Source organism: Phoca vitulina, unplaced genomic scaffold (genome assembly GCF_004348235.1).
Source record: "Phoca vitulina isolate PV1807 unplaced genomic scaffold, GSC_HSeal_1.0 scaffold97, whole genome shotgun sequence".
Taxonomy (NCBI): domain Eukaryota; kingdom Metazoa; phylum Chordata; class Mammalia; order Carnivora; family Phocidae; genus Phoca; species Phoca vitulina.
Genome location: NW_022589800.1, coordinates 868,318 through 886,983, shown reverse-complemented (window position 1 = coordinate 886,983; position 18,666 = coordinate 868,318). Strand labels below are relative to the sequence as shown.

The 18,666-nt window shown below is 43.0% G+C and overlaps 1 protein-coding gene across 3 annotated transcripts in view; it reads right to left on the bottom strand.

Moving 5' to 3' along the window:
• The window catches only part of DCAF8 (DDB1 and CUL4 associated factor 8), a 42,222-nt gene extending 26,930 nt beyond the window's left edge, over positions 1-15,292 (bottom strand). Inside the window, exons 1-3 of one of the 3 annotated variants that reach the window (XM_032397161.1) lie at positions 13,885-15,292; positions 12,945-13,017; positions 455-529 (exon numbers count right to left, since the gene is read on the bottom strand). In XM_032397161.1, coding sequence (XP_032253052.1) covers positions 455-503 — 49 coding nt within the window. In that variant the 5' untranslated portion in view covers positions 504-529; positions 12,945-13,017; positions 13,885-15,292. The other 2 variants (XM_032397162.1, XM_032397163.1) reach the window with 2 other exon arrangements.
• Positions 15,293-18,666: the final 3,374 nt, after the last annotated feature.

The following is an 18,666-nucleotide window of genomic DNA, read 5'->3' as shown; positions in this document are numbered from 1 at the left end:
AATTCACACCTAGCTAGACCCTACAAAGAACGCAGGCCAGCCCTACTCCAGTCAGTTCAGGCTGTAACTTCATCTCTCGTCTGCTATCTCTACCGAACTAGGACCTGCCATAGAAAGAGACCTCTCATCACAACTGGGGAACCTTACCTTCCCACAGCTCCTTTGTTTCCACCACCAACTGATCTTTTCCTCCAAGGTTTCAGCCACTCTTACAACCTTTCAGAATTCCAAACTACTTGAACTCCTCCTAATGGCACACCTCTATTATTGATTTTCTGGAAACAGAAGTTGAAGGAACAAAAGTACCAGATAGTTCAGGGTGTCTCCTGTGTAGCTTTCTACACACAAAACAACACAGAAAAGGTCCACTCTTAGGAAAGATTTTCTTCCCTCCACTAAAATCCAGGTCTCCACTTTCTTTGGGGGAGAAGAACCACCTCAGGTGGCCCCTTACCATTGGCTAAGTCTGTTTTGCCATCTGCGCTGCTCCCTTTGCTGGACATCTTGAATGATGTTTATTGTGGCCAGCCTGCATTTAGGAAAGGAAGAAAATGAAACAATTAGGAAATAATCTGGGAGAGAAGATAAAAGGGACTGGACATTTAACCATGCACAGCCTTTGTCATTTTCATAAAAATGATTTTGTGAGGGGTGCTTGGCTGGCTCAGTCAGTGGAGCACGCGACTCTTGTTCTAGTGCTCTAATGCACTAAGTTCGAGCCCCACATTGGGTGTAGAGACTACTTAAAAAAGTTTTGAGTGTGTGCTCAACAGGGCTTGTCAGCTGCTGAAAATCAGACTGGATCCCCCTCCCCTATGTCTAAATTCCATAAAGGGACATATCTTTGGGAGGTCAACTGCCATCTCTTTACCTGAGTAGCTGGCAGTGATTTCTGAAATGGGAAAGAAGGAACCGAGATCAAACCTGCACCAGCAGGCATATACCCAGTGACAGGTACTACAAGCAGAGAGCTCTAACACAAAGAGCTGGCTTCAGCCTTGCCCTCTAGGCAAGAATCTTCTGTTGTAAATTTAGTCATATGTATCATCCATAAGTTCTATGAAAGACATGTCTTCGTAACATGAAGAGGCGGGTCAGACTCTGAATATCACCTTACACACAAATCAAGAGAGACAGAAGAGACCGAGCTATTGGGGTGAGAGCCTGGGCCGTATATTCACTCAGGAGCCAAGCTTCAAACTTAACAGGCACAGATACTAACTACGGATTATAAGAAGTAGAGCCAAATTAGAATTCAGGAGGACCCTCCCCCCAAGAAAGAACCTAAAAGGTTTCTTTCTTCCTCTTACAACTAAGCCGCCAAGTCCACAGCTGGGGAAGAAAAGGGCCACATTTCCATTAAACCATCTCAGTCCATTTCAAAAGTGGCAAACATCATTTCACCTAATTCCACCAACTTTCACCAGATTTGTCTGTTTGGCAAAGCCCTATCTGGGAATCGGGGTACCTAGCTCTTTTCCTTTCATACCACTGTAACACATTCATTATTTTGACAGGGCCCCACTCCCACCTCGAGCGAATTCCAAAGAGCAAAGAATAATATTATTCAGACCAGAATTTTGTTAAGCCCTTTCAGTGCCTGGACAAAAGGCACTGGTCAAAGACAAAGTATGATTATGACTCCAGTCCTCGTACCCAGGCACACTGGCTTCTAATCTTTCAACAGCCCTTTCATTCCCATAACAATTATCCCAGAAGCAGCCCCATCCTTATCCTGACCCCCTACTCTCCTCTACAGAAATCCAAGTTGCTTCAAAAAGTGTCCCCTGCCAAGAGACAGCTGCCCAAAGCTTGGTCCGCAGGCCAGGGCGGGGGAGTAGCAAAAACACACGGGCAGGACGGAGGCCGAGTCTGAGGAAGGACCTGGAAGGGTGCTGGGATGCAACGCCAACAAAGCACAGATTTGTGCAGCCACGTCAAAAACACCAGCGAAGAGCGGTTTGCAGAGCAGGCTGTTTTCCTCCTCCTACTCCAAGGAGGTATTTTTGCACAGCATTCTTCACACAGCACTGGTTTTTTCCTGTTGGTAGTCCCTATTTATATTCTTGAGCATCTCGGCAATATCTTCTTCCCCACCGAGGGTTTAAGTTAATTACATTAACTGCAAAAGTCCTGTGAGGTGGGGAAAACAAGCGCACTACTTTGTTAAGATTAAAAATTCAGGTCATAAGCACACGTTCCAGTCAACTGAGAGAGATCTGATGTTTCCTCACCTCCAGAAGCAAAACTCTCAACCATACCATACTGTCCACCCCCCCATTATCACTTTCCAAAGAAAAAAGTGGCTCCAGAGACCCTTCCTCAAAACTGAACTGCATCAATTCCTACAGAAGCCCAGACTGCCTGAGCCACAGACACATAAGGCGCTAGAGAATCCATTTGCTCTCCCAGCCTCCATGACCAGGAGGAGCCAGAGCTCCCAGCCCTGAGAGGCGGGAAAAGCAGAGCCATACGGTTCAACCCATACTGAGAGGTTACAGAGCTTCTCTTCTGGGGAAAGTGGTTTAAAGTTCTTAGAAAAAGAGATCTTTTTGAGGAAGAAAAATTGAGAGAATGTATTGCTAAATTCAGAAACAGGGACAACCCTGTGAATGCTCATGCCAACCCTGTTTAATCACAGAGTTGGTAGGCAGATAGCTTCTAAAGGTCACATTTTGGGGGCCACAGAGTTTAGCAAAATTAGTTCTAGACTGAAAATTAGTCCAGGGTTGTAATATCAGCTAAGCCATTAGTATCCTTTCTGACCATGAATGAGCTACTTAACCTTCTCTAGACTTCCTTTTCTTTTTTTTGTAAGCTAGTATTAGTAATTCCAAGATGGTACAGGTAAGTAGAATTATATGTTAGAAGTTCTGCAGCAGGATGCTCTGGAGCAGTGGTCTCAAAACGGATTATAAACCCGTATCAATGAAAAGTTTTACCATGAATCTTCAATATGTATATCTAATCAAGTCACATTAAATACTAAGTTTAATTTTTCTAGAAAAAAACAAATTCCAACGTTCTTTTTCTATACATTACTGGACCATCTTCAATGCCCCTTGGGGTGCACACCTTCCCCCTTTGGAGGACCACTCTTTCAAAAAGCCAAGAAATGATGACAATAAAATGCAATCACTTTGGAAATGACCTGTTATTCTTATCGTATACATTTCTATCAGAATGAAGAAATTTAAAACCATCTCAACTCTGGGGCAGGAATTAAAGTATCCAAATTAAAATAGGCAAGATGCTATGACGGTGCCCTTGGTCTCAAGTATAGGAACCATTCTAGAATCTCTTTCGTCACCAAAGAATATAACCTTATTTTACAATCAGAAGTTAGGGACCATACTTGACCCAAACATAAATTAGCTTCTTCATTCTTTAATGCACTACATTCCCAACAAATCCACTGCTTTTACCTTGATCAATTTCCATGTAAAATCCAGTCCAGAGCAAACCAATCTGAGCCTGGAAGAGCTGATGAGCTCACTGTCCCAGGTAGCTGGGGGAGTTTAATTAGATTAGCTCTACTGCCTACACTCTAAAAATAACCATAACCCCTGCCAAACTGAAGGTTAAAGAGTAAACTATTGGGGGATGGGGAAAAAAAGATTCAAGTGCCATTTTAATTTCTACCCTAGAAATTCCAATGACCTAGATTTCTCTTGTGTCAATAAAAAGGCTTTAAATTTTTAACCAAATATATGACAAATTATTAACTAAAAACCAAGCAAAGGGGCAGGTAATACAAAGTATAAAAGTACTTTGTGGAAGAGGTGCCAAACAGGTCTTGTTTAAAACTACTGGGGCTGCTTTCTTTTCCTAATATTGATTAAAGATTTGTGTAAGAGACCACATACACCAGAGCAACAGGACATCCAAATGCCAAAAAAAAAAAAAAAAGACAAGAAAAGAAAAAGGAAAAAACAGCAAGGAAAAAAGAACACAAGAAACCGTGACTTGTAACTTGTACAATATACAAAAACTAACTCAAAATGAATCATAGATCTAAATGTAAAAGCTCAAACAATATAACTTCCAGAAGAAAACAAAGAAGATAATGCTTGTGATACAGGTTAGGCAAATATTTAAGGACTCAAAATAAATAAATAAATAAATAAACCACCCAAACCGTGAAAGAAAAAATTAAATAACGGAACATATCAAAATAAAAATTTATTCTTCAAGAGACACTACTAAGAAAATGAAAAGACAAGCTATGGACTGGAAGAAAATATCTGCAAAAGACGGATTTCATAGAGGGCAGCAGCCCAAATCTACTTCTCATAGCTAAATAACAATCACCTGAAAAGATGCTCAACGTTATCAGCCATTAGGGAAATACAAATTAAAACTACAATAAACCTCTATACGCCTATTAGAATGGCTAAAACTTATTAAAATAATAACAATGAAAGTTTCCTTTATCAAGTGCTAACAAGGAAGGGACCAACTAAAGTCCCACACGCTGCTGGTAGAAATGCAAAATGGCAGTCACTTTGGAAAACAGTCTGGCAGTTTTTTATAAAGTCAAACGCAAACTTACCATATAACCCAGGAATCCCACTCAGGTATGTACTCAAGAAAAATGAAAATATATGTTCACCCAGAAACCTATAGGTGAATGTTTTCTTTAGTGGCTTTATTTAGATTCACCAAAAACTGGGAACAATCAAATGTTCTTCTGCCAGGTCATGGATAATACATAAGTTGTGGTCTAGCCACACAGTGGAATACTACTGAGCAATAAAAAGGAACAAATTATTGATACACAAAGCAATGTGGATGAGTGGCAAATATGTCATGCTAAGTCAAAGAAGCAAGACTCTGACAGCTACGTAATGATTCCATTCATGGGACATGCTAAAAAAAATAAACTATAGGGACAGACAGCAGAACATGGTTCGTCGGGGAAGAGAACTGACTGCAAACAGGCATAAGAAAACTTCTGGAAGTGATGGAAATGTTCTATGACTATGACCTTGTTGGTGTCATGTGACTACATGTTTGTAAGAATCCACAGAATGAGTCACTGAGAAAAGGTGTAAATTTTACATGTATACAAATGTTACCTCAAGAAGTCAGGCAAAGCGTTAAATGATGGCCAAAGCACAACAATTAAAATTAAAAATACTAAATTCTCGGGGTGCCTGGGTGGCTCAGTCATTAGGCACCTGCCTTTGGCTCAGGTCATGATCCCAGGGTCCTGGGATCGAGCCCCACATCGGGCTCCCTGCTCGGCAGGAAGCCTGCTTCTCCCTCTCCCACTCCCCCTGCTTGTGCTCCCTCTCTCGCTGTGTCTCTCTGTCAAATAAATAAATAAATAAATAAATAAAATCTTTAAAAAAAAAAAAATACTAAATTCTCAGGGCTGGGGCACCCGGGTGGCTCAGTTGGTTAAGCATCCGCTCTTGATCTCCACTCAGGTCTTGATTTCAGGGTCGCAAGTTCAAGCCCTGTGCTGGGCTCAAATGCTAGGCATGCAGCCTACTTAAAAAAATAATAGTAATTAGAATAAAATTAAAAATACTAAATTCTCGGGGCGCCTGGGTGGCTCAGTCGGTTAAGCGGCTGCCTTCGGCTCAGGTCATGATCCCAGGGTCCTAGGATCGAGCCCCGCATCGGGCTCCCTGCTCAGCAGAGAGCCTGCTTCTCCCTTTCCCTCTGCCTGCCGCTCTGCCTACTTGTGCTATCTCTCTGTCAAATAAATAAATTAAAAAAAAAAAAAAAAAAATACTAAATTCTCAACACTGTGACTATTAACAGAAGTTAGCTAAAGTGGTCAATATGCCACAGTAAATGAGAGCAAAACATCAGTTCTTGTTTGAAAAAGAAAGTACAGGAGGAGTTTGGCTGCAACCAAAGCCACCTGTGATTTACCAGCAACGCCATGAAAGGCAGGATGAATCCTAAACTTATAAAAAGACTCCAATCCCACTGTCTTGGTGACAACTGAAAGTATTGGGAGCTTAAAGTAGTTCAAAACAGTTCTGTGGTTGTACTGCTAATTTGTATACTTAAGGCTTCTTAATTTTATTTTTTAAATTTCTCTCAAATTTTCATTTTAACTCCCTTGGGGTCTAGGAAAATGGGTGTGATAATTCTTCCTCACTTCAGGTCTGATGGGAGCATCAACAACTACAAACATTACCGTCCCTGATCCCTTTTACTAAGACCCGAGCTCACCCACCCCGTGAGTCCCCATGACTTACATAAGCCCAGCAGTCTGGCTTGGCGCACCTCTGCAACTCAAGTGCCCAGCTCTCCTACATCAACACCCATAGTTAAAGTAGACGAAGTTTTAGAATCTCCTCTGAAACTGAAAAATGGTGGTAGAAAATACTTCTATTATTAGAACAGATATCTGAGAGTCACGCAGTGTCTGGCTCCTCTTGGGAGGACAGACGTCCCAACACACCCATAACAGGACAGCTGTTCAGGGCCCATCTCCATCCACAGGACAAACTTGCCTTTCTGCCCTGGGCTCTGTGGTCCATCTGGAATCGACCAGTCCTACTTTCCCCATCCCCAATTGTGGTTTTCAAGCTGAAATGGCTCATTTTAAATTCATTCTCCTCACCTTTTTTCTCTACTTCACAATAAACACCTCCTCTAGCCAACTTTCCTGACTCCCGCCACGAGCCACACTCCCACTGTATGGTGTTTATTAATCAGAGAACCCCGGGCACTGAAATTCAAAGGATAACCCCAAGGAAACTGAAACTCATACTATATACAACATGTTTACAGGGGGACAGGCCTTTAGTTCTGGGCCACTCTCTATTGAGTATTAAGAGAAGGTGAATATCCTACACTGTCTCCTCTGGTACACTGACTGGAGAGAGGAGCAGAAAGAAACTATAAACGTTTCTGCATCAGGAAAATTAATCTCTATTCGTGTTGTGCAGAAGATCTGACAGCACGGGGCAACCTAACTGTACAGCCCTCCAGCCGCCCTTGTTTATCCAAACTCTAGGCCTCTGGCACCCCCCAGTGGCCCATCTAGACACAGACAAGCTGGTCCTGCAACAACCTACCAGGCGACCCAGGAGGTACAAACACGTCCGAGGCAGTCTTGATCCCCTCTGCAGCCAGTCATCAATTAGGGAAAATGAGGATACAACGATGATACAAGTGACACAAGCATTAGTATCATAAAAAAAGATAAACTCAGCTTTGAAGGGAGGATAGGATTTCAGTGGGTAAAGCTGAGAAAGACCAGGACAAGGATGAGAAAACACAGGGAAGATGAAAACCCTGGTATGTCCAAGTCTGTTTGGGCTGGGTCGTGGGGGACACACGCTGATCAGTTAAGAAGGTGCATGGGGGGTGCTCAGGAAAATGATTCTGTCAAGGATAGGACTGAAATGGACAGAAAAGGAAGAAGAAACAAGTTTAAAACCTTCCAGTTGTTGAGGTAAAAAGCACTGAGCGCCTGTCTGAGGCTGCTGGCTGAGGAAATGAGAAGAAGGGAACGGATATGAGGACGCTGCCGAAGCAGAGCGGACCGTACCTGGTTCAACGGTAGTTACGAAGCGCCCCCCCAAATCAAGAAGACAAGTCTGAGTCGGGAGTGCCCGGGGGAAATCAATGTCATAAATGAGAAGCTGGCATGTGTGGGAGAAGAGATGAATCTGATTTTGATTATGTTTAAAATCCAAGTTGACATGTCAGGAAGATAGTGGAAAACAAAGGTAGGTCTGAAATTTGAGAAATTAGGGTCAGAGATACGGACTTGGGAATTACTGTACAGAGAAGCTTCAAAATCAACCACCTTGTAAGTTATACCTCACTAAAAGACAAAAAATTTAAGTACCCAAGAAAGGTGAAAGAGTCCAAGGAAAGAATCCTTTGGAACACCTACCCTTAGGAAAAGAAATAAAAGGGAGACCGAAAAACACGCGGGACAGTGGAAGGAATAATGAGTGTCAAACATCTTGGAAGTCAAGAGATAAAAAGGTTTCAAGAAGGTGGGGACCATCCACGTTTCAAATGCTTCAGAGAAGTACAGAAAGAGGCAGACTGAGGAAAGGCTCTGAGAGTCAGAACAGTGTTCTGTGGAGTTACCTCCGGTGCGGAGGGAGAACGCCATTTTCTCCCTCTTCAAGGATCAAAAAAGGATCCAGTTATCTCCTTCAGTGTAGTTACATCCATTAAAGTTCTTTCCTTAAAAAACTCATTAGCCTACCAATTAATCACAACCTGAGACCCATGCTTAAACAATTCAGAAATGTTTTTATTCATACTGTCACGTGGACAGACCTTTTATACTTTACATATGCTTTTATAAGACATACTGAACTCTTCCTTTCAACTCATTTGTTTCATCAGCTGGCACTGAAGCGCCCAGGTTTCTAAAGACAGCGCAAGGTATAATAAAAAAGGGTTTCCGGTGTCAGTCAGACCTGGGTTTGAATTCTGATTCTACCACTTAAGTCTGTTTCTCCTTCCATAAAATGAGACAATACCATTACCCTGCAGGAGCTGGTTTAGAGAATTAGAGACAACATTTTTGCAAACATGTACAAAATCTAGCTTCTCATTTCTGCTTCCAGACTGCACTTCCCAGAGAAGCCTGGGCTTCACCACTCAGCAACAATCCTCCAAACACTGTACACAACCAAGGACACAGTTCCAAGTCTATAAAATCTGCTTCCCTGCTCTCACTGGCCTTTTAAAGAATCAGAGAGCTCTGTCAGTATCTCTTGAGCACATTCATGCTCTATGAACTACGGTAAAGCAATATACCCAGGTGCCCAAAATATAAGCCTCCCACTCTTTCAGTTCTTCTCCCTCTTGAAGGTTCACTGGATAGCCGAGAGCTTCAAAGCAATCCTCACAGACGATGAAGAAGAAAACAAGGAATTCCTGCAGCAACTATACTACGAACAAGGAACTTCATTCCTCCTTTGGATGAATGCCTTCTCTCCCTGTTGGTAATACCAAATGCCCTCTGTTTATAGTTTATTGGCTTTAATTCTAATAACGGTATTTCAGAGTATGTTAGGAATGCATGCTAACTCTTAAGTGCTGTCAGCAGCAATACAGCTAAGGAACTTTTTATGACCATATTTAAGCCCATTTACCTCAATTTAAATGATTCTAAGGAAAAGTCATTTCTAAGGAAACTCCACTGTTTCCACAATGAAATGATTTACCTTTACATCAGAATCCAGACCCCATTACCAGTTTTTACCACTCACATTCCACATTTTTCTTTAATCACTGGAAAGGACATGGAAGTGTGGCACTCCAAAGATACAAGTGACAATAAAACAATAAAAACAGAAAGGCTAAAGACATCAAGAAGTGCCCTCCTACCTGCACTAGGTGAGAGGACAGAGTCTAGCGCTGGGTCCTAAAGAAGGTTTAGAAACATGTCTGATAATGTGGCAAGGCTTAAAGTACACTAGAGGAATATAGCCTCCTGGCTACCACCAGAGGTGAAGCCTACAGATCTCCAGATGGCTAAGAAAAACCAAGAACAACAACAAAAGGACATGAGAGGCAAGCATGGATGCTTCGCATTAGAACTTCAACAGACCTCCTTAAATAGTATCATCAGAGGGCAAGAGCAAATACCTAACCTCTCAGATGCGATACTAAAAATGTTTGCAACAACACAATCCATTAGACATACATTTCAGTAATAAGATGCCATCTTTGTCATATTAATCACTCCCCATGCCCTATCTGCAAACTCAGAGCAGGCTCAGTTCATTAATTTATCTTTAGCATACACATTCCAGAGGTTAAGGCAAGTACTTGAGAAAGTGGGCTTCTGGCCCAGAAACTATGTCCTATGGAGACAGAGATAAAAGCCTGCTGTAAAGAAGTGTGACCAATTCACAAAATTCATTACACACTAACTTTCAAAGACCTTTCAAGGACTTTCTTCTCCAAGAAAATAACTGAATCAAGTAAACAAGAACTTCTGACCAATCTTAACAGTGACAAAGTTTCTCTATTTTATTCACAAAAACATTAAGACGAAAAGTTTTCAATATTACTGCAAAGCTAAGCCAAAATCACTGGCATCTGGCTCTGATATTAACATACACATGTCACCACCTCCACGTCTGTTGCTGATTCAATTCTTTCAGTTAGTTGCCTGGGTTCCAGATTGGGTGACAGTAAGTAGATTACCTTGGCTTACTGATAATTTGCTTTTTTAAAAAAGAAAAAGCTAATTCAATCTTAAAAACTAACTTAAACACCAATGTCATGCAATAAAAAGCTCTGTTTGGATAACTCTGTCTTTTATAATCTGCACCATTCCCAGACAGGTTTAGAATAACTTTTCTACAGTAGAAACAATCCAGAAACAAATCTATCTCCTGAAAACAAAGTTTAACTAGTCGCTTCATGATGTTAAAAGCCTGTAACTCACCTGCTGGAACACAGGACCAAGAGCATGAAAATCTGAAGGCCTGTCTCCCACAACAGAGCGCACTTCTGCAGAATGTCTTCTCCTAGAGTCCTTTTGCTCTTGAAATGTCAGTATTGTTTTAAACTGGCAACAAAAAGGCTGCTTTCTTTTAGCTCTCTCTGAAGACAAGCTTCTGTCTTAGGTTGATCCTAGTCAACACTAAGGATCACAGCACTGGTACTGGTTTCTATACATTCCACAGACCGCTGTATAAAATGCCCTGTCAGGTTGGCGGTGGGAATTAAGGTCACAAGCAAACCTAGCCTCCCACTTCAGCCATACTAGGAAATACTTCCTAATAAGATGTGACAATTCTTATTCAACGCCCTGAAACATAAAATATCTTCAGAAAGGTTAAGAATTTTACAGTTGTGGTCCAGAGACTAAGAATACTGGTTCACTGTATACAAAGATGTCACCTGGAGCTCAGAATGTGAAACCCCTGGGGGAGGAGGGATTCTTACCCAGCACATAGAGAGGAACAAAGTTATGCCTCTTTCAACATATGTGCTTTTCTCCTCCCAACCCCACCCCTCACCCAACACAGATCTCCAGATCTCATAAAAACACAAATAATAAAAATGCACTCTCAGCCCACCTCAAAACCCTCAATCCAAAAGTCTACTTTTCAATAGGAGAATTTAGACCCTGGATGGTGGTAATGAAAGCTGATCAACTCTAATTTGATCACTGGCCTGAATGAATACAGTTGATTTCACTGCAATATTATCAACACTTTTAATTTTCATGTGCCCTTACCTCCCCCAAAAAGATGTAGAAGAAAAGCCAATAAGAGAAAGTTAAAAACCTGCATCTTTGCCATCATATTGTTAAGATGGTCCAGCTAGGGAGATGAACTAAAATGTTCTGCACTCCCTGCTCCCTAGCCCAGACTCACTTCCAAGAACAAGGAGACCTTTTCATGGTCTAGTTCTCTGATGACCTATTGATGAGGATCACTGCAGAGCCCAAGAGTTTGGAAAAAATGTATTCTCTTCAAGGCAAAAAGGAAAAAGCATAACGGGTAGCTGGAGCAGAGGCGGTGAACAACACTGAAGCAGCAAGGGAAGGAATTACAATCCTTGTGTCAATGCTGATCAGGATGTGCTAACAGAGACCAGGAGGAAGGAAGCAACGAACTATGGACAGGTACTGATGTTTAGTCTAAGAATGCATTTAGAGATATACACAGACTGACAACTAATATTTCCGCTGTCCTCTGACCTTGAACCCCCAAAACACGTACCTCAGTCATGTTCAGAAAATAACTCTAGGTGTGTACCCACAAAGCATACATCTAAGCTGACCAATTAAAAATGATTTAAAGAGAAAAAAAGAAGTGTAGACTAATGCATACCTTACTCAAGGCCATAGCAACGATGTGTAAAGAAAACATTTTTTTTTAAATGTCTATCATATGTCAGGCATTTAACAGCTTTATGTAGGTTCCCTCATACAATACTAACAATGACCCCAAGAGGTAAGTGGCATTATCCCACTTTTAGAGATGTGGAAATTAAGAGTCAGAGAAGTTTAAGTAGCTCGCCCAAGGTCACATGGCCAATAAATCTTAGTATTTAAACCCAGGTCTGTCCAGCTCTCAAAGCTGTATTATCTCTTTACATCTTACTGATACACATACACGCCACCAATAATAATCTTATTCCAGTTCATCTTCTAATCAGGACACCATGAGGAACAAAACTTACCAGTGTCACACTCAACCTTTACCTACTACATATCATAAAGGTATTAAGAATCAGCCAGGCCTACCTTCCAGAGCCACTCAGCTCTTCTGTCACATCCCACGACGTCAACCACAGCACTATTCTCTGCTACCAGAAACCTAAGAGTCTTACAAAGATTACGTTTACAAGTATGTTCAGACTCCCTCTCTGGCCCTGGCCCACGCTGCTAAATGCACAGGATGATTCCTCTGCTCACCAAAAACTCTTCAGAGCAGCTATAAAAGAGCAGCCAATTTTTTTTAACCCCGAATTTACTACTAGGTCCTGAAAAGTTGGAACTCTGAGGTAGACTGAACTCAGACACCAGCATCACTTACCAGCTTTTAGTGACAAGCAGCTGGATTCTCCTCTAAACAGAAACAACAGTCCAAAGCCCCGAGAAGGGAAGAGACTTGATTTGACAAGAGGCTGAACAGAACTCAGGCAAACGAATTCCCAGCTTTTAACAATGTAAGAAACATGATCCACACAAAGGCAACACACGAGGCAAATGAATAAAGGAAGAAGGAGACACACTCACTTCTAGGCTTAAATGGAGTTATTTGAAGATACACAGCAATAGTTTAGGACAGAAAGTCAAGACGCCCACAGACAATAACACTTGTCAAAGTAATTTAACCAGAGTGGAACACAGCCAAGAGCAATACCCCAACTCTGGGATACTGGGGTAGGAATTTTATGACTTTAGTGGTCAGCACTTGAGCATCAGGGTAGGGTCTGTCTTGGCCTCAGGAATTTAAATGCCTTCAACTCCTACTCACCTTTCCTTCTTTATCACTGAAGTAGGGCCAGGCTGAGCTCCTGAGAAAATAGGTCTGTTGATTCACTGAAGGGCTGAGAAAAGTTAAAGTTTAAATGGCAAAGGTATCTCTACCAAACATAATAAAAATATTCATGAATACATTTCAGAATCTCTTCAGACCTCCTCAGTATGATTTAAAACCAGAGTTAACTCTTAACTACTGAACAAATAACCCACAGTTACAGAAATAAAATGACCCAGGCAAGTAATCTCCCGGCTCCACTAAAACGTAAAAGTCATTTAAAAGGAAAACCGGAATCTTTCCAACGCTAACCCATAAGCAAACCTCTCAACAAGAAGCCACACAGCCGGGGGAAATCCCGGAGAGAATGTGATAGCGCTAGTGCCGGTTTGTTTACAGAGACTTCAGCAACAATCATATGAGTCAGAAATTCAAGCCACCAGATGCTCTCCAACTAACAGGGAGCAAATGGTACGGTTCTGCGGTGCCCTGGACGATCTGGGGGTGAGGGGAAGGAAGCTGCGAGAACGGTATTACAAGGGGAACAAGAGCAGACGGCAACAACTGACTTGGACCTCGGCCTTCCGTACAAGGTGCTGGGCCCGAGAACTCGGGATGGGGGAGGGGGCACACTGCGCGGGGGCCCCGAGTGACGGGGAGACGCAGGGCGACCGCTTCCCCCAGCCTAAGGGGTAAAAACGCGCACACAAACGGGCCACCCCAGGGGCAAAGACGTCCCCGTGGACTGTGGGGCAGGCTCTTGGGGGCAACCCCAGGGCTGACCTGAGGCAAGGGCAGTCAGTCTTCCCGGCGGAGACTCGGCTCAGGGCCAGGAAAAGACCTGAGCCCCGAGAGCTTGGGAAAGGAATCCAACCTATCCTGACGGGGAGCGGGCCAGGGGCGAGGGGGTCAGGCCAAGCCGGAACGAGACACGGACCGGGTAGGTCAAGGGGGGGGTGTCCGGCTGGGGCAGTTACAAGCACGGGAGCCGGCGAGGCTCAGCAGCCCGCTTCCCGTCTTGGGTCATCCTTCTGCCAGCGGCTGCTCCGACTGTTCCAGGCCCAGCCGCCCCGTCCACTGCCGCCACCAACGCCGCCGCCATCTTACACTGGCCAGCGGCCGCCACCACCACCGCCTCCGCTCTCGGCGCTTGCGCCTGCGCCGCCACGCTTTCCGGCCCCGTTTGCGACGAGGTGCTGGAGGAGACTGAGGGAAGAGTGGTCGCGCGAGCTCTCCGCTCCCAGCCCTCCTCGGAGGACGCAGAAGGGGCGGGGCTTAGGGCCAACGGAAAACAGAGCAAGGGGCGCGTGCGCACTCCCGGGAGGCGAGGTTGTTTTCGCCGCGTGTTTCGAGGGGCTCGCTTTCCTCGCGCAATCAAAACAGATGCGAGTTAGGGACCTCCCGGACTTGTGGTGGTGTGATGGAAATAAACTTCATTGCTGGCGGACTGGCGGGCAGCTTCCTGGGCGGCCTCCATTTTTGCCCTGCTTTTGAATACTGGAAACAAGCAGTTGTCGCCGGGTTTCCTCTGAAAACCCCATTTCCTTTGAGGACCTGGTTTTCTTCAGTGGTTTTTACACCTTCGAGACCCGCTTCCCCCCGAGAGCTTCCATTCCCCCATTTTCAAATTAAAAAAAGGGATTCGGAAGCTTAAGGTGCAGCCGAGCTATTCCAGAGGCTGTTTCTCCGAAGGGGGTGGTGTGCTGTGGGTTCCCCAGAATGGGCTTGGTGCTGTGCGCTCTGCTTCGTTCTGACACCTAAAGGAAGCTTGCAGAAGTCTGGAAAGGTGGCTGCCAGGCCCGGGGATTTTTGACCAGGCCAGGGTGCAATCATCTGACCCCTTTCACCTCCTCTATCGCTATCATCTACTATTAGGTCATTATATATTACTTAGACTGTTGCAATGGACACCTAGCTGGTTTGTCTACTTTCACTATTGACCTGTCAGTTAAACAGAAGGCAGCCAGTGTGACCTTTTAAAATTTAAGTCAGGTCATATTATTACCCCACAACCCATATTATTACCCCAAATCTTCCCCATCACACACACACAAAGTGATCACAATGGCTTCCAAAGAGGGCCTTACGTGTTGTGGCACCTGTTTCTCTGATTTCATCTCCTCCCTTACTACCTAACTCTGCTCTATCCTTATTGGCGTTCTCCACTCTTTTAACTCCAGCCAAAGCATGATCCACCCTTAAGGCTTCTGCATTTGTTCCCTCTTCTTGGGATACTCATGTACCAGATCTTTACTAGACTTGCTCTCTCCACTCAGTCAGATCGCTACTGAAATCCTACTTATTCTGAGAGGCAGCTCTATCTAGACTATTCCAACTAAAATGATATTCTACACCACCATCCTCCTCTGTCCTCTCACTCTGCATTGTTTTTTTTCCTAACATTTTTTACCTGTGAACATTTAACCTATAATTATGTATCTGTAATCTAAGTATACTACTAGAATATGAACTCTATAATGGCAGGGACTGTATCTTTCTCATCTTTGTAACCCCAAACCTCTAGAAGAGGACCAGAGCACAAAGTAGCTGTCTGATGCCGTACCGTTCTATCCGTTCTTTCATTCACTCTGTCAACATCTGTTGAATTCCCATAGCGTGTAAGGCCCTGTTCTAGGTACTGGGGCTGAAGCAGTAAAAAAAAAACAAACCAAGATTCCTGCATTCACAGAACTTACTTCTCAGGGCAGAGGTTGGGGTGAAAGGGGAAGACAGGGTCACACAGACAATAATATTAAAGTTATGAAGACTAGTGGAAAATAAAGCAGGGTTTACCTGAGTAGGTGTGCTCTTTTACTGAGGGGGTTCAGGAAAGGCCCTCTGCTGAGGTGACATTTGAATAAAGATTTGAAGTGAGAGAGTGAACCATATACACAGGGTAAAGAACCTTCCAGGCAGAGGGAACAATAACGTAAAAAAGACCTGAAGCTTGAGAGTGCTTGGTGTATCCAAAGATTAGCAGGGAAGCCAGTGTGGCAAAAGAGCAGATAGGAAATTAGTTTGGAGATACATGATGGGAGCCGGATCACTCCCAGATTTATAGACCAAGGAGAGGACTTTGGATTTTATCTCCAAAGAGTGCTAGAAAGCCATGGGGGGTTCTGAGCAAAAAAGTGACAGGATCTGATTTATAAGTGAAGAGATTTACTCTGGCTGCTCCTTTGAAAACTGCCTGCAGGGAGGCAAAATAGAAGCTGAAAGACAGGAAGCTATTGCAAAAGATCTGCAAGACTAGTGTTGCAGTGAACGTGATAGGAAGTGGTTGGATTCAGGACATACTTTGAAGGTGGCAGAGGTGATTTGCTCATAGATTTTTTTTTTTTTTAAAGATTTTATTTATTTATTTGACAGAGAGAGACATAGCGAGAGCAGGAACACAAGCAGGGGGAGTGGGTGAGGGAGAAGCAGGCTTCCCGCAGAGCAGGGAGCCCGATGTGGGGCTCGATCCCAGGACCCTGGGATCATGACCTGAGCCGAAGGCAGACGCTTAACGACTGAGCCACCCAGGCGCCCGATTTGCTCATAGATTTGAGTATGGAGTGCAAGATAAAGAGTCAAGCTATCTCAGGTTTTTTTATTTGAGCGACAGGATAAATAGTAATGCCATTTACTGAGATAGAACTCCAGGCAGGAGGGGGGAGCAGGAGGAGAGGTTTTTTTTGGAAAAATGTCCAGTTCTATTTTAGACATGTTAAACTGGAGGTGCCTATTAGATTTCCAAATGGAGCTACTGAGTAAACAATTGAAATATGAATCTGAGGCTCATAGGAGAAGACAATTGGTGGTATAAACTGGGGAGTCATTAAGGTATAAACGGTGTATATAATCACAGAGTGGGGAGCACTTACTTCATGTGGAAGAAAAGAGAAACAGTTTATATATATAGGTTGGACCCTCTAATCCCACGGCACTCCAACTAGTAAAGGTCAGGACGTAAAAAAATCCAGCAAAATTTATTTAGAAGGAGCAACCGGGAAATAGAATTTATTTTATTTTTATTTATTTATTTGACAGAGAGAGAGAGACAGCAAGAGAGGGAACACAAGCAGGGGGAGTGGGAGAAGGAGAAGCAGGATTCCCGCAGAGCAAGGAGCCTGATGCAGGGCTCGAACCCAGAACCCTGGGATCATGACCTGAGCCGAAGGCAGACGCTTAAGGACTGAGCCACCCAGGCGCCCCCAGGAAATAAAATTTAAAACCCGAGAGTAAGGGGTCTTGTAAAACAAATGTTTTAAATATTTCAAGGACACTATCAACTGTCATCTTAAGAGTTTGAGGTTAAGATGACTGAAACTTGACCACTGGGTTTGGAAACATGGAGGTTAAGACCTCAACAAGAGTGATTTTAGTGGAGCTATGGAAATAAAAACCTCCCACTGTGTGATCCAGTTTCTATGCTTACTCTGGTTACTATGCTTCGATGGACACCATTGCTCTTACCACCAAATCTTCTTTCTTATTTTGGGCTTTCCTATTGCGTTTGAGGTTGTGATGATCATTACCCCTTCTAAATATTCATTCTCACAGCTTTCTGTGACATGTACTTCATAGTTCTATTTATATCTCTTGACGATTTATTTCATGAACTTCTCTTCCTCTTCATTCTACATGTTCTTCCAAGGTGATCTTATTCATTCTCACAGTTTAAACTACCATCCCTATCCCAAAGCCTTTACTGCCAATCCAGGCTTCTCCTTGAAGCTTTAGACTCACATACCTGATAGCCAATGGCATTTTTTTTAAAACTGCTTTATTGAAATGAAATTCACATACAATTCACCCATTTAAAGTGTGCAATTGAATGGCTTTTAGTACATTCACAGATACGTGCAACCATCACCACAGTCAATTTCCAACCATTTTCATCATCTCAAAAAGAAACCCGGTACACTGTGCTATTACCCCCTATCTCCCCATACCCTTCCAGCCCCAAGAAACCATTAACTACTTTGTATCTATGGATTTCCCTATTCTGGACTTCCATATGAATGAAATCATATTTTTGTGTGTGACTGGTTTCTTTCACTTAGCATGTCTTCAAAGTTCATCCATGTTGTATCATGTATCAGTATTCCATTCCTTTTTATAACCAAATATTGTTCCATTGTATGAACATACCACATCTCGTGTATCCCTTCATCTGCTGATGGGACAATTTGGTTGTTTCTTAAGACTATTATGAATAATGCTGCTATAAAAATTCATGTACAAGTTTCTGTGTGGACACATGCTCCATTTCTCTTGGATATATACCTAGGAGTGGAATTTCTGGGTCAAGTGGTTAACTCTCTGCTTAATCATTTCAGAAACTGACAGTTTTTCAAAGCAGTTGCACCATTTCACATTCACACCAGCAGTGTATGAGGGTTCCAATTTCTCCCCATCCTGGCCAATATTTGATTATCTAACTTTTTATTTCCAGCCATCCTAGTGGATGGGAAGTTGTATCTCACTATGATTTTGGTTTGCACTTCCCTGATGACTAACAATGTCAAGCACTTTTCACATGTTTATTGGACATTTGTGTCTTCTTTGGAGAAATGTCTATTCAGATCCTTTGCCCATTTTTAAATTGCCTATTACCGAGTTTTAAGAATATATATTCTAGATACAAGTCCCTTATCAGGTATATGATTTACAAATATTTTCTCCCATCCTGTGGGTTTTCATTTCTGATGGTGTCCTTTGAAACGCAAAGCCT